We start from the raw sequence: 20,133 nt of genomic DNA, 5'->3' as shown, positions 1-20,133 counted from the left end.
TGTATTAATCTGCAGAAAGAGGGAGTCGGTGAGGTGTAAATTTTACCTCAGATTATGTAGGTCAGCCCGTCCGCTAAGAGAAAGTGAATTTACCTGTTTTCCGACCCTGTGGAAAAAAGCTAAATTAGTGTGTCGATCAATATGTGCCACATAACAATATATGCTTTAGTCATGCCAGTGCTTCTGAGAAGGCCATTATACAGATTGCTTACAGTTCATTGCTCTTTTGCATTGACAAGTCCAGCAGCGCTTGTGCACGATTAAAAATAAGAAAATCCTTTTCATGCTCAGGGCCGGCTATCTCCATTACACTGTCCTCCGATGATTTCATTTGACCTCATCTGCTGAGATGGCAATGTCCTTGCATGAGGGAATGATTGGTCAATCCATCTTATTTTGACTGAATGGTGACCAATGAATGATGGCAGAGCTGATATTATTCCAAAATGAGGAAGCAGAGCTCATCTGAACGTCAGCAATTACAGTGTTATCATCACCTGCCCAGACGGTATAAGGACTTATGGCTTTAATCGTAACCGATGCTATGAGTGAGTCTAACCAGAGGCTATTTTCCACACTTCTTCACCAAACGCTTTATAGCCAGATTCAACAATGAAGCACTTAAGCTCGGATCTAATGACCGCATCACACATGGAGAGAAGGAAGGTTTAATATCTCCATTTCTTTTTTCTTCCTGTCACTTTCTATAAAGCTGTTCAATTTAAGAATACGGCCGGGTGTTTTGTGTCGCCTGGCAGTGACTCTCCCAGAACTAAAATTGATAAAAGATAAATATTATGAAATATATCAAATAATGTGTACTCTAGTCTAGAGCACTCTTCTTCTTCTTTTTTACAGTAACACTGGACATTTATCTGCAGACAGCATCTCTTGTGCCTTCATTAAATGGATAGTCAATGTGAACTCATGAGTATTCATCGCTGTCGGGTAGAAAACTTTCATCTCCATATTTCGTCATTTTAATATTTTGGTCACACACCCCGCCTCAATCTTGAATTAAGTGCTTTGGACTGACTTTGCTTGTTTGCAATGTAATTGTAAATAAAGAAATGTTTCTTTGAATAAGTACAGCATTTACTTTACTCCAGAATATATATAGGGGGGTGTGTTTCTGCAATTTATAGTCATATTTTTAGTATAACTCAGAGGTCTGGTTTCAAGTATAATTCTTTTGAAGTGATGGTGCTTTAAAGCAACACAAAAGAACTCTGCGGTCGCCCTACAGGTTGGAAGTGGAATTGTCCATTACCGCTGTCATAAATAATTTAGCCTACCGCAGCCTACTGTCGCACGCTCGCTGTTTATCCAGCACCGGCTTTGGAATGAATGATGTCCCACAGGTACGGTAGAGTATGTTGCATGATTTCATGAAAGTATGATGTATTGCGACATCAGAGACGAAGAAAAACTAAATAATGACTATTGTAACGCTTGGCGTAAAGCAAGTCAAATTTGTAGTTTTCTTTTGTCTCATTCGAACTAGAAACGCAACCCGGTCTGGCAAACATACATAGTGTGGTTATAGCAGATATAGGACTGCAAAGCGAATCCAGAAGTGCCTTTCACCCTGTTACTACTTGAACCACTGATACGGTTTTGGAAACAACATTTTAAGGTTAAAAAAAATCTTTAGTGTTGATTTAAATAATGTTATATAGTATAAATGATAAATCCCTTTTGACATTTGTACTGGCTACTGTATACAGGCCACAAGGCCAAGGGCACCACACAGACTTTATCAAAGAATTAGCTGATGTTTTGTCTGAGTTTGTAACTGGCTGCAGATAAAGTCCTAATTGTTGGTGATTTTTAATATACATGAAGATAGTGAAAAAGACACCGTGGGGTGGACATTTATAGACATTCTAAAATCTATTGGATTTAGACAACACATGTCAGGACCCACTCATTGTCGTAATCATATTTTCGATCTAATATTGACACATGGAATCGATGTTTGATGACGTTGAAATTCTGCAGCAGTGCGATGCCAAGGCTGCAAAACCCTCTCCCTGTTACAGATACGGTGAAAGTGTAAAGATTATACGGTGAATCATTAAAGATTGCTTTATAAATAATATTCTAATACCAGATCGCTTAGAAGAACTCGATGTTGCAACAGAAACTTTCGACTTTCTCTATTCTAGCACGTTGGACATGGTTGCTCCTTTATGTTTAAAGAAAAGTTTAGGAAAACAGTCCAGTCCAGGTATTTCACATTTTGTGGAGGGACAGTGTTACTGCGTACAGAAAGGCTGTAAAAACTGCTAGATCTGCTTACTTTTTCTCTTTAAGTCTTCATCGTCAGTTAGGAACCTGGGTGTGCCCTTTAATACCAATCTTTCATTTGAAAGTAGGACTGTCACAATTATAACATTTGGGTGATAATAATCGCGGTTATGACGATTGATTGTGTTTTAGGGCTTTGACGATTACGCCGATTAATTGTCTATTTTAGGGCTTTGTCATACTTTTTTTGTGTGCTTCATTCAATAATTGTGATGGCTTTATCATTTTGCAGTGTAAGATTACAGTTAACACCTTTAAATATTAAATAAATGTATTCAATTGCTATGACAATTTTCTTATTAAACTTCGTGAGTGTATAAATCAGCAGCAAAAGTAATTATTGAAAAAATCTGCAGTCATTTTATAAAATCTAAACATGTTGATAAAAACCAATTACTACTTTTTAACAATTTTATTTATATATGAATGTAAATAATTATATATATATATATTCATGTCAGTTTCATGTCATAGCCGGATGAGGCGCACAGTTTGAATCCTGAATGGAGAATGATTGACAGCTGCAGAGGGAAGACAACTTTAAAGGTGATTTTCTCAATATTATTATTATTATTATTTTTTTTTACACCTTAAGATTACATTCTTGGCCAAATATTGTCATATCCTAACAAACCACAAAGCTTATTTCAGCTTTCAGATTATGTATAAATCTCAATTTAAATTTTGTTTTGAAAATTTCGTTTTGTGGTCCAGGGTCAAATATTTGTTTCTGTAAATGTTATCTACAAGTACCTTTTTAACAATGACACCAGACATTTATTTTTCTTTTGTCCAAACAACAAAAGTCAATGGGGACCAGTGTTGAACCCCATTCACTTTCATTTGTCGATTTTTTTTATTTTTTTATTTTTTTTATGTTCCACCGAACAGGTCATACAGGCTTGAAACAACATGAGGGTTGATTGGACTTCATTTCAGAAGTCCAAATATGGTTATTCACAGACCCGGCCTTACCCAACCAAACATTTTTAACAACATTCATTTATTCATTCCACTGGTGAAATAAATACGTTAATATATATGCTCTGAGTTCTTGAAAACATCAACAGTTGGTCTGGTAATTACACCAGAAGAGCGCCCAGGGACAAAACCAGCTCTAGCTCTCTGCAAACCGTCAATAACGCATAATTATTTATTTGGAGCTTCCTGCACTTGTGTGAACCCCAAAAGCATAATGATGTAATGTCCATCTTCAGTACATTCAGAATATATACCCTGTGTACTAATCTCTAGCCTCTGAGCATTAGACCCAGAGTCATCAACTAATTAAACGCATCTCTAAATAGAAACTCCATGGCCTCTCTCCACGGAAGAGGATGTTTTTAATTCTCTCCTCATATTCATATCATTAAAGACATTAAATGCATAGGGAAGGATGCTGATATTATTCAGACCCAGTCTCTGCAGACTTCATGTCAAACCAGAGGATGTTTGAGTCAGGTGTTAGGTCCCAGTTCGCGTGGATCGGTCTGAATGTGTCGGATAAGATAAAAACCTGAGGCTGTTCAAAAAGCTGCAAGTAAATGGCGGGATATTAAAGCCAACTGGAAAGGCTCGGTGTCATAAATCACAGTCTCGCTGATGGAGTGCCACAGCGCTGAGACAGGAGTAATGCGTTCTTTACATGCATGTGCAGCAGAGCCAGTGGATTAGAGTTGAACATGGTGCCGGTTCCAATTCAATACAAGCCACGTGACTAGCTGCACTGCACTGCATACACTTGACAGATTTACAACCCCCATGTTTTTTAAGCCCACTGGTATTTTAATAAATAAAAAAATGGACTGGATTAGTCTTGATTATTGGTGAATCATGTATATTGTAAAATAATACTTTTATATTTTAGCTTCAAAAATACAAACGCAAATAATTATAAATATTTGTTTTACCACATCTCAAATTACTATTGTTTAATGGGATTAGTGTAAATGATGATGGTGGAAATTAATCCTTTTTTTTTTTTTTTTATAAAGTAGCCAAATTCATCTTGATAAAGATAATTTCATAGAGCATCCTAAATACAGGCAATGAAAGAATGTTTTCTCATTTTTTGCATAATTGATAAAAAAAAATTCAGCTTGGAAATTATACAATGCAAATATCCTGTGCACAAGCTGAACAAGTACACAAATCCTTGACAACTTTATTTGTCTCAAGGGCAGAATTTTGTGTTGTATTATAAATAATATTATAACATATTAAAAATGCATATTAAAATATTAAATACATTTTTCCTTGATAAATTAATTCATCAAGGATATATTACATTTACCATAAGTGACATTAAAGATAGATATATAATACAAAATATTTATATTTAACTTTGTTCATCAAGGAATCCTAAAAAAAAGTATCATGGTTTCCACTAGGGCTGTAGTACTCGAGTCCGGACTCGAGACCGTTTTTCTATAGTCTCTCGGACTCGCTGGTAGGCTATTCGGACTCAGACTTGTCTTCGTCTCAGCCACTGGTCTTGCCAAATATGGCTTTTGGTCTCGACCTAGTCCAGGTGTTTTTATTATGTTCCCAGTAACGTATTATAGTTGTATGCACCAGCAGATTTCCGCAGATTATCATTGACAAGTAGCCTACGACCTGCGCTTGTGTGATTTATTTTCTACTATTTGCTACTGCAATACCGGCGCACAGCTGAAATAACAGACCTGTCTATTCACTGCCGATCATATCAAATTGCTATATGGATTTGTGACTGTGAATATTAAAGACTGCTACCAAAGTCTGATTGTTCAGTGAGTCTCAGCAAATGAGGGCCGCAGGTTCATGTACTACACATTGTCAAGTACACGTTCATTTTCAGCATTTCATCGTCAGATACGCTCAGAAACCAATTTTTTTTACAGTCTATGTCAGAAACCCGTCAAAAATAAAAGTTATTTAGATATATTTGACTGGAGTGAAGCTATATTGTCATTTAGTTCCTCAAATGCTCAGTAGCAGTGGTAATAGTAGTGGGTTGGTGTTTGTATATCAGTTCTAACACTGCTATGAGGTATATCATATCACCATATGTCATCATTCTGTTTCCTTAGAAGATTGTATGATATCAAGGGAATGTCTAAAAATCCTGGGTGTTGTGACACTGTTTTTGCTTTTAGGGCAACAAATAATAACCCAAAATGATTGTCTTGATAATGTCATGCATAATACTTTTTTTTCCCCCTGTCCTGGACTTGGTCTTGACTCGGACTCTAACCTCTTTGGACTTGGACTCGACAAAGAGTTTGACTACAGCCCTACTTTCCACAAAAATACTGTGGACTGTTTTCAACATTGGTAATCATAAAAAAAATGTTTCTTGAGCAGCAAATCAGCATATTAAGAGTGATTTCTGAAGGATCATTTAATATAACTTAAGTTATTTTAATATCAGATAATTTAATATTATCAAATTAAATGCAGTCTTGAGCTTGAGACTTTTAAAACATTAAAAATAATTTTAAAAATCGTACTGACCCCAAATGGCAGTGTCTATAAACACAATAAATATTGATATGGTATTACTTCGCTCTTTGAGATTATCAATATATAAGAATAATTCATATTTTTATCATGCATTCGGTTTTAAGATTTAAAAGCTGGGTCAATAAGATGCAATTGTATGTGTCCTAAAACTTGAACTAATAACTACTTAGCTTTCTAACATCAATAAACCCAGTTATTTGTGCACGTTGTTGCCCCAGCTCTGGTTTTACTTCAATAAATGTGTTCTGTTTTTAGGCTTGACTAAAACAATTCACATGTATCAAGTGAAAATTAGGTTACAGCATTAGAAAGACGGAGAGTGTATCACAAGTGCATTTATTTATGTGACATGACCTACCTTGAGATTCCAAATGATATTTTAAGTAAGAAAAATCTGTTTTACTCAACAGCCCTAAAAGTCAGATTAAAATAAACACCACCACAAAAAGGCTTTTGTGTATTCCAAACTCATTCACTCGTTTTTTTTAAATGACTTTTTATTTTTAGAGTACTAGAGTAAAACCAATTACTCCTAAAACTGTCACGCTCAACCGGTTCCCACAAAATTATAGATTTTCCCTATAAAAATTTCAATAGTTAGTGTACAATAACTAACTGGATGATCAAATACCTCTCTCCTCAGTGAAAAAAAAACTGATTTAACAGGAGACAAATGATGACAGCATTAACCCAAACCCCCTCAAAAACATTCTGTCCTCTTGGTTTCTTTATATGAAGCCTACAACCACCATTTCAGGGTCATTACCGCTGCACTCATTAAATGGAAAATCAATTAGCTTTGTACTGAAGGCCTTTTAGTAATTATGAGGACTAATTGACTCCCCTATCGCCCTTTTTACACTGCAATACCTGAGATGGATGTGCTGTACATTTCATCTACTGAGATTTTATTTTAAAAATGCTCCGGACTCATGTTTGCTTTCAAGCTATTTGCTTTTGATGAGCAACTTTAACCAGTTGGTTAGGTTTTTTATGTTAGTGTTCTGGACTTAAAAAGAATCAATCTGCTGGAAAATGTCACATTCACATAGTAAACTGTTTCTCATGAAATGGAGTAAACTATCCATGGATATCAACAGTGAAAGCGAACGCCATTCATTTATTAAGGTTATGTGGCAAAATCCATTTCTTTTTCAGTATTTTGTCTCGTTTTCAAGTAAATTCATCTAAACACCATTTAAAAAACACGATTGACGTGTTCAGACTTGATTTAAGAGAATATTTATTTTTCTTAACACTTGTTTTAAAAATAAACCTCATTCGAATTATATTAATTTTACGCTTAAAATAATGCATTAAAATATTTTTTCCAGATATACCCTATACCCATATAAAACACTCCTATTTATTAATAATAATATATTCATATTTTATGTCATAAAAACAAGATTTTACTGGAAAACAAAAAATAATAATTAATTATTTTTTTCTGTGTAAGATGATCTGATTAATAACTGGTAATTAACAGGTGAGCTGCAGCCCTTTTCTTTGTAAAATTAGAGGCTATTCTTAGTGGAGTATTTGACCTTTTTTTTTTTTATTGCACAATAATAGTTATAATTATTGAGTAACCTACAACTGAGAAATCTCTACTGAAATTAGTTTTCTATAGGTCTATAGAGATCATTAAAAACCCTCTTCAACTCTTGGCAGACTTGATAATGTCATTATCCTTCTACTTACAGTGGTGATAAAATGTCAAACCTAACATTATAATTTCCCAGAAACGGTCAACTATCATGGACATGGACGTAGAAACTGTGGTGGGCTGAAGCAGAGGCTCCTCTAATGATAATCATTACCTCTAGCACACAACTTTCTGCTTCATTTAAGCCATTCTTAACAGAGAGATCTATCATATCCACCAGCACGATGCAAGTTTGTGGCCTTCGTGATTTATTCAGATTACCATTTCACTTCTATGCACCCCAGTCATAAAGGCACCTTGAACCGTTTTAATTAAGAGCATCTAATTTAGAAGTAAACCCATCATTAATGCAGCACGTTCATTACGGGATTCATTTATGTGCCTTGCAGCACTGTCCTGAGCTATTCCCCAGTACAGATGCAAATAATACTCGTAAACAAGCAGAGAGGCTCATGGGATAGAAAAGAAGGAAATTAAAAAAAGACAAAAATCTGATGATTCAATATCCCCTCGCTCCTTTGGCTTTGTCAGTTTTTAACAGGGTCAGCTAAATCAAACTTCACAGAGGATTTTTTTTTTTTTTTTTTTTACAGTGTTTGTACAAGAATGCTGTTTACAAAGTTAAAGAAATAGATCACACAAAAATGAAAATTCTGTCATTAACTCGTTCCAAACCTGTATGACTTTATTTCTTCCGTGGATCATAAAAGAAGATATTTTGAATAAGTTTTAAACTGTTTTTTTAAATCTATACAGTAAAGTCAACACTGGCCCCATTGACTTTCAGTGTATGGACAAAAAAAAAAAACATAACAAATGTATCGCAGTTTTAAAAAACAAATGTGTATATACAGTGCAATTGGGATCTTGTCGGCAGAGCAGATTTTCCTTTTATAAACATGATTACCAGTGAAGGACAGTAAATACGTATTTTTATTTCTTTACTGTACTTAAGTACATTTTTAAGTATCTGTACTTTTATCAGAGTATTTTTATTTTGGGAAACTTTTACTTCATTGCATTATATTGTACTTTTTACTTCACTAAGCTAAGTTCCTAGTTATTTCAAACTGAAGATTCAATCAAGAGCGATGTCTGATTCATGAACGAGTTGATTCTTTCCAATGAATCTGTTAAATTGGTTCACAAATCACACTGAACAATTAATTTGTGAATCGGACTGATCCGATTGCAGCTGTTATTGATTCAAATGAGCTAAGAAACAGGATATTATCAGAGCTTGAATGTGTGCACGACTGAATTAAGTTGCTAATGCCTAATTTTAGTATTGATTGTTGTAAATGAAAACACATTTAGGTCACAACTGTCAGTTATTTGTGAAGTAAATCTGCTGTAAAAGGGCAAGCTGTTTAAGCCCACTGAAATGCTTGAATGTGCACACTTTGTGTCAACGTCTGTACGGCGATTTTAAAATAATGCAAATTAATATCCATGCATCTTCCCTGCTGCTCTAGCAGTTTCACTGGCATTTTTGCCCCATGTGACGTCTTCTCATTATATTGTATTTGTAGCCACATATTTAGCTACACAAATTTATTTTCTAATTTTTTAAAATACTATGGTATATTATTTCACTTGTTTGTACACTTGAATTATCAGTAACTTAAATAGATGTTTTGATTCCGTATAGTACCAAGTTTTAGTAATAGAATAAAATGTTTGCTTATTTTCAGATCAATATATATTAAATGTCTGCACTAATCTTATTAGTGCTGACCAATGGCTAGTCCGACTGCTTGCTACAATAACTAATAAACATGGTTAATCTATCAGTATCAGTAATCTATCAGTTTTTTTTAAATACTTAGGTACATTAAAATGAAGTACCGTACTTTGCACCTTTACTCAAGTAAAACTGAAAATGAGTACTTTTACCAGAGTAATATTTTATCTACTTAAACTCAAGTACTTGATTTATGTACTCCGCCTGCCTCTGATAATCACCATACATTTGTTTGTATTTTTTTTCTGTGTAAAAACATCATTCACTGCTTCAGTGCAATTTGATTGTTCCCATAAAATTTCAAGTGCTTGTTTTAAATTTTAAGTGCCACACTTATAAATTCATGACCGTCCCAAATCACAGCACCATCGTAACTCATCGCTGTTCAGTCTAAAAGCTTGGAAACCCTCTTCCCGCTCTAAAACAACATTTCAAATCCATTGGATCCCTAAATTCACAACCGGTCCTAAAGGGGTTGTGTTCATAACTTCATAACCTCATGAGGTGATGGATTCTGTAATTATTCTTCCATGATTACACTGTCTCATTAGCCTGCTGACCCTCCGGAGTGTTGACGCGAGTCGTCGCCTTCAAGAGTCCTCCTGCACAATCAGTGTTTACCAGATATCAGCAACACAGACAGAAAACTCTTAAGTCTGTTCTTTACGCAATAACACTTGAGACAAAAGTGGTCTGAGACGTATGTAAAGAAAGGTCATAAAAATGATTAATGGCATCAAACTAGGGAGTACAGAAAGAAAACTGAAACAGGACTTAAAAATTATATGTAAAGCTAGTATGCTTAACATAGCTTAACGTGTCATCGAACATGGTAAGATTTTTGCTGTCGTACGAGCTGTCGTACAGGTATGAGGAGAAGTCGCGTGGAAATCGTTGATGCTTGTATGGTCGCGGCTCACATTGTGTGAGGAATTACGAGCAGGGTCCAGTACTGTACGATCACCTCCCAACCTCCTGATAATTTTTAAACATGTTTAAAAAATTTGGGGAGTCAGCCCGATTTTGACCAGTGCATAGGTTGTTCCCTATTGCCTAATCATACACAACCACGTCACATAGGTTAGATTTATTAATATTATTATAGCCCAGTGGCCGCTACTCTACATACAGTGCATACACACACACACACTGCCTCTCTAGTTTTGTTGAAAGACATTGCTGTGCTGTTCTTTGCTTTTCACCAAATCATTTGCACACTCGTCTTTTTATTTTCTTTCTTTTTTCTATCCAAAGCTGTAATTTCATCCTTTGGGAATTGATCAGAGCATAGGAAGTTGGGCGTTTTACATTTACATGGCAATAATGTACCGGTACTAAAAACGGAAAAGTTTTGCTTTGTGATTGAGGACAAACAACAATCTTGTCAAAATGATCTCCATTCACATGAATCCGCAAAAACTATTTAAAAAAAGCTGTATTCTGCTGCCAGGCCAGTAGTTGGCGATGTCACTAAAGAAACACTACGAGCCTATAGACTAAATACATAATACGTATGCGCATGACGTCATTGTTTTCACAAATTTGCGTATAGTCAATAACGGTATATTTTTCAAAAACTTGCACTTTTAAACCCACATAAATAGTTTGAAAACAGTCGTGTAAACCGCCCCTAAATGGAGGCAGATCTGAATGGCAGTTTTAATCAGTTGTGGAAGATATTTAGTCCCACCTTTCACCGAGACACACGTCATGAAGAGAACAGACGTCATTTAGAGGGGAGGGGAGGTTATCGTTTTTGATTAATTACAAATGCACATAAATAAAAATAAGATTTGCAGGGATAAATCATTTATAATAAACTGCTAAATTCTGTAAAATATATATTTTTTTGTCAATTTTGATTTCATGGTGACATTAATACCAAAATACTAGATCACATTTTTTGGATACGCATTTTATTTTTGTCTACTTAAAGACAGATATTGTGATATAGACAATTAACACGTTTTCTAACCCTGGCAGATTCGAAAAAATATAGAGCAACATTAGATTCACCAACTCTGTGGACTGGTATACATGCTGTGGATACCTGAGATGAATTTCAAACCTAAATAGCAAAATGTTTGTTGGGAAGAAAATTGATGATGCTATACTCTCTAATCTTAAAAAAAACAACAACAAAAAACAGTTGGAATTGGAAAATACAGAAATGCTGCAGATGATCCTGGATTTGGCAGTTTCTGACAGTTTTCCCATCCAGTCTGTCATGTTTTGGTTTCTCGTGTCTAGCGTCCTCCTCTCTTCGGAGTCTGATGCATTATGCATATTTTACCTGAGCTGTATCTAAACCCAACACAAATGGTTCTCAAAGAATGAAACGGTTATGCGGGGCTTCTCTTTATTAATTGCATAAAAGGCACAGTTAAACCGTTTTGACCAAACCCATCTAATCTAAGCGTTTCACCGCACCCTCAGATTATTCTCTAAAAGCTTTTAAAAGCCTTGAGACTGAAGGCAGTTGAAAAGCAGTTTGTTAATGAGTTCAGCTATCATTCAATGGCAGCTGTGGTGCATATTTGAATTGAAATGGCCAAAAAGTAGCTTGCACATCTGTCTGTGAATAAGATGCAATTGTGTACTATAGGTTGATTGGGACACTTTTTGCCATTGAGATGACTGGGAAAAAGTGTCCCAATCAACCTGACCTATGTGTTCTTTCTTAGCTCCAGATGTCCTGTAGATATCGCTTCTCCTCACGAAGTCCTGCTACTATCTTCATAGCATCCAGTTTATCGAGTTGAAGTTCCTTTCCTATGATCTCCAGTAGTGTGTCATTCACATCTTTTGCCATGTTCTTAGCATCCCTGTAAAATCGTGAGATATAGTTTAATTCCTAGTGAACAAAATGTGGCAGTCCACAATAATAAATGGTAAACAATGGTATTTTGTACCCACCCACAGACATAAAGACTGCCTTTGTCTTTAAGGAGGATGCTGGCAATATTTTTAGCATGGAGAAGCAAGTTATGCTGGACATATGTTGGTCTGTTAACGGTTCCCGCTGCATCGGGCTCATCTCTGGAGAAGCACACGATCAGATGGCTCAGGGTTCCATTATGCACAAATCTCTCCAACTCCTCTCTGGAAAAAAGGCAGTAATGTGCTTATTACCGTGTTTCACTGTTTTTCATCAGTCAGTGGTTGTTTTTGCGGTGGTTAAGATAAACTTGTGCATTAAAACATACAAATGGCAAATTAGATTCTCAGATTTTGCAGTGGTTAAGTAACAACAATGGAGCTCATTAGTGTAGCATTTGAAACTCAACTTTTCATCTCCCTCATCCATCTGGCAAGAAAGTTTATAAAACCTCAAGGCTTCTGTTGTAAATCGTTTCTGTAACAGCTTTTATTTCAGCTCTGAATAAATGTTTGGGTGCTATTTCAACCAAAATGAGAGATGGAAAAATGTGAAGTTAACGGACAGGGTCAAGCTCAAGGTTTGAGCCTCTTTTCCAATTGATTGCTTTTCTTGTCTGTTACCTCGAATGTTCACTTGCCAAAGCCAGGCACTTTGAATTTTTTAATTGCCTTAAAAGAATAGTTCATCCAAAAATTTATATTGTGTCATTATTTACTCGCTCTACACAAAAGGAGACATTTTGTACTGGTCATTTTTTTCCATTTAATTACAATAAATGGTGACTGGAGCCTTTAAGCTTCAAAAAGAAGTCAGAAGCACAATAAAAGTATAATAAATGTGGACTTCACTACCACGTCTTCTTAATTTACCAAGTCATAACCATTGTGACCAGATAATCGAGTCAGCCAGTTGACCTTGAGCATTTTAACTTTTTTCTTGGGTGAACTATAGCAAAAAATAGTTGTTTTCAACTTTTCAGGCATTTACTATATATTTCCAGCAAAGCTAAAGAGAAAAAGAGAATGATTGAGTGAAATTTAAACAGATGGATGAAGCAAGCGTTTGCACACATCTGAAAAATAGCCATGTTTAAATGATCACAAAAACCTGAGTATTGGCACGTACTCTAAATATCACCACTTAAACAGTTTCCAATGATCTGAATGCAAAAGAACATCTTTTTTTAAAGCTTCTAAAGAAAATCTCGACTTCAGTGACTTAGCACAACTTAACTCAATGTGCTATTACTTTTTTGTTTAATATTTTTGTAGAAACAGTAATACACACAATACATTTAATCAGGGTTCTTTGATGAATAGAAAGTTCAAATGAACAATTTTTTTAATAGAAATCTTTGTATATATTTATATATATTCTGTAAGAAAACTGCATAATACAAACTATATGATTACTGCAGGTTAACTAAGCAAAGCCGAGAATTCACCATCTAACTTATGAAACTACTTGTACAATAAAAATACCTGTTTGTTAATGACATGTTTTTTTTAAGTTTTTGAGTGCATATGTATTGATTACTTGGTCCATCTGGGAGCCACATCCATCTAAACTGGTCCAGGCGAGCTGACTTTCTGGTCACAGATATTGAATGTTTTAGTTGTTGTTTTTAAAAACAGACTTGAGTGATCCTTTGTCCTTTTTACAGAATCTAAGCCACCCGCTACCCCTCCTCATGTAATCCAAATCCATAAAAACAGAGACTCATTGGTGATGGAGGGGCTAAGACAAGTGTTCTTTGTTTCAACAACAACGATTGAAGCTGATTTCACCCTTTTAACACTCATATAAGTATCATGTTTGATTAGAATTGATTGCAGACGCCTTGTTTTCTTTAGCAGAATGCCTGATGGCCAGCCTGTTTGCTTTTTGTGTTTCAGTGAGTGCTGAGTTTTGCAAGCCAGGTTCAGTCACTTTCTCATCTCAAATGCCACTGGCACTTTCTACTTTGCTCATTAAAGCATAGCAGACAATGAGGGTGTTACACTGAACAACACAAAACTCATTTCATTGATTGGCTTAATCAATGCAGAGGGGGAAAAAAATGATAAATGAAACCAGAGTGCGGACAAACATGAATAAGAAATGTTAAACAATCCTTTGATGTTCAGGAGCAGTGAAGGCAAAGATAGATTGAAATGGCGTGTCAGGACCTTGACTTTGAATCTTGTTTTTATTAGCTCTTGTGTCAAGTAGAGCCAAGCGCAGATACAACGCTGTGTGCCGCCCCTCGGTCACAACACACGCTTAATACTCACCAATCCAGGCACCAATGTCATTACTCAGGACCTTGCGTGTGAATTATGACTGTGTGCCTATGGGACAGCCAGACCCCAATCATCTTATATAATGTCTCGTATCATATGGCCCATACTCTCAGAGGGAGCACTTTAATTTCATTGCTTTCCCAATCATTACTCTCAAGGACAGTGCAACAGGAGCCTCTGGCTGATAGCAACCAAGAGGAGACAAGACGCCAAGATCCTGTGTAAAGCTGGCAGATCGAGTGAAAAATACTCTCAGGTTGCAAAGGGGGCAGGGTGGAAGAATTGTTGTGTGTCTGTCTGCACTGCAATTCATTTTCTAAATCTAAATTTATTCTTGTTTTTCAGTGAAAAATATCTAAACATACATAAAACAAAATAACTTTACCTGGGAAACAAACCTGCATCAGAAAATATGCTTTTTAGAGAATATCTTAAAATTAAATGAAAAGTATTCTTAGCCTGGTTTTTTTGGTGTTGTATCTTTAGCATACAACTAACAAAATATACGATAAGTTGGCAATAGGGTAAAAATTAAGTTCAAGATTTTTTTTGGACGCCACTCTAATAATAAACAATTGCTTTAAGTACATTACAACTACACAAGGGATAGTTCACATAAAAATGAAAATTATCTCAATTACTCGTCCTCATGTCGTTCAACACGAGAGCGAACCTCACTGGTTCTTGCTGAAACTCAAACGTGCTGCGTTCACTAGAATGAACCTCAGTTGAGTTGATGAATGTTTATGTGAATAAAATCCTAAATTCAATCTTTTCATCATTAAAGCGATCGTCAGGGTTCCCACACCTTGGTTAACTTCAAATTCAAGGACTTTCCAGGTCCAATACCCTCAAATTCAAGGATTTTAAAGGGTTAGTTCACCCAAAAATTGTAATTCTGTCAGTAATTACTCACCCTCATGTTGTTCCAACCCCGTAAGACTTTCGTTCATCTTCGGAACACAAATTAATTTTTTTGATGAAATCTGAGAGCTGGCTCACTCCTTCATGCTGCTAGGTAATTGCATCTGCCGGCCCAGATGAACGAAAGTCTTACGGGGTTGGAACAACATGAGGGTGAGTAATTACTGACAGAATTTTCATTTTTAGGTGAACTATCCCTTAAATGTGGGGACATATTTTTTGTGCCCAACAACAAACGTTGAGATACCATCGTAGTAGTTTTGTGTGCGCGTGAACGTCATGGCAACGTCCAACACAAAGTACCTCACATGGGAAACACAACGTACCAAGTAAATGCACGTAACTAACGTAAATCAAGCAAGCTAGTATGCATAGGCCACGGAGTGTTAGCGAAATAACATTAGCGGACCGGAGGGAATAATATGGATTTTTTTTTTCTTCAGAAAACGTCTTGCACAAAATCAATTAAAGCACTTAAGGATCTGTATCTATGTATGTTTATTTTCAAAAACTATCCAGAACCTTTTTTTTTTTTTTTTTTTCAGATTCACAAACTTTCAAGGACCCATGGGAACCCTGGATCGTGTCTCTCAGAAAATTTGGATTTGGACTACACCGCACAATTCATGTGGATTCGTTTTGTGATCGCTTTATGAACTTTTTGAAGCGTCAAAGTGGTAGTTGCGTAGCTGTCAATGGAGGAACAGGAAGGAAAAAAGATCTTCATTTGTGTTTCGAAGATAAACGAAAGTCTTACGACACGAGGGTGAGTAATTGACAGAAATTTCATTTTTGGTTGAACGGTCCCTTTAAGGCTGTTTTGAAGTTTATTCTGGAAAATAAGACAGACAACAGATTAAGAAACTTGCAAATACACTCACCTGAAAAGAAAGTCTTTGTGGCGACATCCAAAAAAGAGCCACGTCTCTCCAAAAGTTGCATCCTGGTTCGTCTCATGTTCTTTCTCTCTGTCAGGTCAAAACAGTATTGCAAAATTGAATATGATGTCTCTATAAAATTAAGTGTCTATTATAAAATAGCCTATTTAAAATGACTTGGTTTTTCATGCTGATGATATCTATAGAACTGGATGACCAATGGCCAAAATAATGGCAATTAAGGAAGTCAAAATGACCTAAACTTTGCCAAATCAATACTAAAATAAATAAAGCAATAGAAGCCTTTCTGTAGGTTTAATAATACCGAGTGCATACTCAATTCAGTAGCCAAGGGCTGTCTGACTGACAGGAGGCTGCTCTCTAATGCTCACATGCATATTTATGTGTTTATGCTTCACGGTAATATGTGCAAATGGTCAAATGTTCTTATTTAAATTAAATGTATTAAATAAAATGGTGAGTTATTAATGTATATAAGCAAATATAAAGGGTTGTGTCAAAATATGCAATCTTTGCATTAAAGAAGCATTGAGAACTTTGTAAGTGTGCAGACAGTTTAATAAGAAGATACTTTATAAAGACCGTACACTTCGCGTATACAGGCAGGAGCCATCTTTGGAAAACAGTCCCCTACAGTCTATGCTATTGAGCCAATCGACCAGCTCACTTAGCACGGCGTTCGTGGTTCGACTGGTCGAGACTGTTTTCCAAAGATGGCTCCTGCCTGTATACGCAAAGTGTACTGTCTTTATAAAGTATCTTCTTATTTAACTGTCTATACACTTACAAAGTTCTCAATGCTTTGGTTTGCATGTAGGGACCCTCATTATGCCAACATGTTTATTATTCATAGACAGTCAGTATGTTTTAAAAATTAAATAAGGACAAGGAAATGCTGCTGATAATCTCAAAATTGTCAAATATTAGTCAATTAATTTACCTGACTGATCGCTTATTACAAATTTAATAATCTTCTGTATTTTTTTCATCCAATTCATAGTTTCACGATGCCATTGTTTAAATTCACCTAAATAGTGTTTTAGACGGCTAGCTGTAGTCTCGCACTGAAGTCCCGTGGGAACTCCCGTTGTAGCCGGAAAAAGGTAAATAGGAAGTGTGCAGGTGGGAGGAGCGTCGTGTGTGTGAAGAGTGATGATCGGAGTTGCTCACAAATGAAGAAGAAATGGTTCGTAATCTAACTATGGAGAATATAGAAGATTTTGAACACATCGGAGAGGCTTTTGAGTTTGATGGTCGTCCTTATTTATTCAAACCCGAGTATACAGACGAAGAACTAGCCTCACACTCTTCAGTCAACAATACCTTTTCCCGGCTACAACGGGAGTTCCCACGGGACTTCAGCGCGAGACTACAGCTAGCCGTCTAAAACACTATTTAGGTGAATTTAAACAATGGCCAAGTTGCTAAAAGCATCTTGTTGTCATGTAAGGACCCTGTTCATGTTGGACAGACATTTAAATTGCATTTTGTGTCTGTTAAGAGGCACAAAAACACTTTATGAATATGCCCCCATAACTGCCGTTTTAGCTGAGTGGGAGCTCTGGGCATTAGCGGTAGCAGCTCCGTGTTACAAGCACCAATCCGGTTCTTTTTTTTTTCTATAGACAGTATTCACAAAAGGTATGATGATCAAGATTAACTTAAAAATTGCCCGGAGTTCTCCTTTAACTGCGGTGTTACCACAAAAACACAAAGTCACTCTTTGTAGAGAGAGGACGTTGATATTTATCTGGATGGGTTCTTTAAGAGCAAGTCCTCCAAAAGATCTGGCTGTGTTCCCAGAATTCCCTACACTAAGGTGACATACAGGTACCAGGCACTATCTGTACACTGCACCTGCTAAAGGTTGACAGACTTCTCCAAAGAGATAAAAGAGAAGGCGTCGCACAAACACAATCTAAACGGTCTTCGGGCCCTGGAAAAAAAAAACAGCACACTGTCTACTCCACTGCATCTTTACTCCAACATAATAGAGGAAGAGATCTGTTAGAGACGCATTACACAGGCTAGAAGCAAACTCCAGTGTCTACTACTCCTTTAGCCATCTCAGCCAACCTAAATAAAGCATTCAGAAATAGGTCTGAAAGTTTCAGAGATATTAAAAGAAGTGGAATGTAGAAACACCCAAAGGACTTTCAGGGTGAGATGCCCTTCATCATGCTGATATCACTCAAAACACTGCAGTGAGCAGAGTTTCAGACACTAAGCTCTCCCCATCTGCTGAACTTACAGTTTAATTGCGATTAGATTACTAATGAGCCACAGTGTGGACGAGATGACCACAGGAAAACAAAACAGAGCTTCTCTTCAAACATCTACAATCTGTTCTTTTTCATTTCATGTCCTTGCCTCAGTGACCCATCACATGGAATGAACAACTGGCAAGCAAAGCAAAACACTCACTTTTGAGTCGTGCTGTCAGACAGTTGTTATTGTGATGCATCTACATTTAATTAAGTGGCATGTTGAGCAACGGGCAGTCAATAGAATACTAATGGTTTGTTTACTGACTGATGTTAATGAAATAAAACATGCATCTTTTTATGCTCCAGGTATATGGATGTTTTAGAAGTTGTGTAACATCAATAAACAAAATGATGCCTATAAATTAGTTGCAAATAACTCATGTCCCTTGAAGCAAGTCAGTTGTGCTTGGTTGGCAGCCATCTTGGTTGGAAAGTACATAAGTACTTCTACTTGAATGCTGAAAGACCAAATTATACCTCACATAATTCAAACAATTGTGACTTTACGCCTTACAATTGCGAACGTCTGAAAATTGCTAATTTAAAATCACGACTCTATACTTCACCACTGCAATCATTTCTCAAAATTGTGATTTTATACCTCGCTCACAGTTGTGACTTTCTCACAATTGCGATTAGGACTGTCATGATTCCTTGATTAAAAGCAACTCGTTTAAAAAAAAAAATCCTCGATGGCAATTTACCTATGCCGATTAACTGGAAAAATACCGAAAGTGGTGCAGTCCACGGACGAGAATCCATGAACCGCATTATTAGACCATTTTCTAAAGCAGCACAATGTATTAAAAAAACATTTAAAAATCATAATGTAGCATAGTGCTATTGTGAATTCACATAGACTGCGATTCATTAAATATATATGCACTATATTTATTTACATGTGTGTAGGTTACATGCGTCTCAGAGTGGCTTCGTTCACAGTAAATGCTGCTCCGCATGAAATGTTATCTTTTACGTGTGCGGAGCGCGTCTCAAACTGAATCTCTGCTGAGAGATTGGTTGGCTTATAACGTCCATATGGGAACACAACGTGTGCTATTGGAGCAGATTAGAAAGGTAAATCATTTATAAACCTACGCCAACACAGAATACATCAAAATGATTCTAAATATTCAAACTATTCATCACAATTTCAAAACAAGTTTAAAGCCTCACTCTGATTTTGCATGTTTTGATGTCCACATTTTCTTGTTCAAGAAATTACAATGGCTGTAGTATTTCTATCACCAAGAAGTGGCCAAATATTACATGTTTGACCAATATAAAATAAGGATTTGAGCTGTAACAACAACAATCACAATGCACTAGCACCCTCTGTAGGCATTTGCTATAATACGTAATGTACATAATGTAATATACATAATATAAATAATTAACTTATGTATTTAACAGTGTTGTTCAAAACCATATGAGAACTTGCTTTTGATACTTTATTTTAACTAAATTATTATTGCCTTGTTATTATTTTTATTAATTTTAAAGGCTACTGTGGTCTACTGTTAGGTCTATTTTTATGACAAAAAAATAATAATAATAATAATTGATTAATCGTCAAAAATAATCGACTGATTACTCGATTACCAAAATAATCGTTAGTGACAGCCATAATTGTGATTTCACAATTACAACTAT

The 20,133-nt window shown here is 35.9% G+C and overlaps 1 protein-coding gene and 1 long non-coding RNA gene across 3 annotated transcripts in view; one reads left to right on the top strand and one right to left on the bottom strand.

Moving 5' to 3' along the window:
- LOC306992593 overlaps positions 1-16,659 on the top strand; it is a 47,495-nt gene extending 30,836 nt beyond the window's left edge. The window contains exons 4-5 of the long non-coding RNA XR_013796313.1: positions 2,772-2,856; positions 15,860-16,659. This is a non-coding gene — a long non-coding RNA (uncharacterized lncRNA). The remainder of the gene's footprint in view (positions 1-2,771; positions 2,857-15,859) is intronic.
- mtrr (5-methyltetrahydrofolate-homocysteine methyltransferase reductase) overlaps positions 10,472-20,133 on the bottom strand; it is a 26,582-nt gene continuing 16,920 nt past the window's right edge. For both annotated transcript variants that reach the window (XM_079601680.1, XM_079601681.1), the window contains 3 exons: positions 16,196-16,282; positions 12,144-12,329; positions 10,472-12,052 (listed from right to left, as the gene is read on the bottom strand). In XM_079601680.1, the coding sequence (XP_079457806.1) occupies positions 11,908-12,052; positions 12,144-12,329; positions 16,196-16,282 (418 nt within the window). In that variant the 3' untranslated portion in view covers positions 10,472-11,907. The remainder of the gene's footprint in view (positions 12,053-12,143; positions 12,330-16,195; positions 16,283-20,133) is intronic.

This window comes from Phoxinus phoxinus, assembly GCF_949152265.1.
Source record: "Phoxinus phoxinus genome assembly, chromosome: 24".
In the NCBI taxonomy this organism is placed as follows: domain Eukaryota; kingdom Metazoa; phylum Chordata; class Actinopteri; order Cypriniformes; family Leuciscidae; genus Phoxinus; species Phoxinus phoxinus.
Note: the sequence above shows the minus strand (reverse complement) of the source record. Positions and strands in the feature narration are given on the sequence as shown.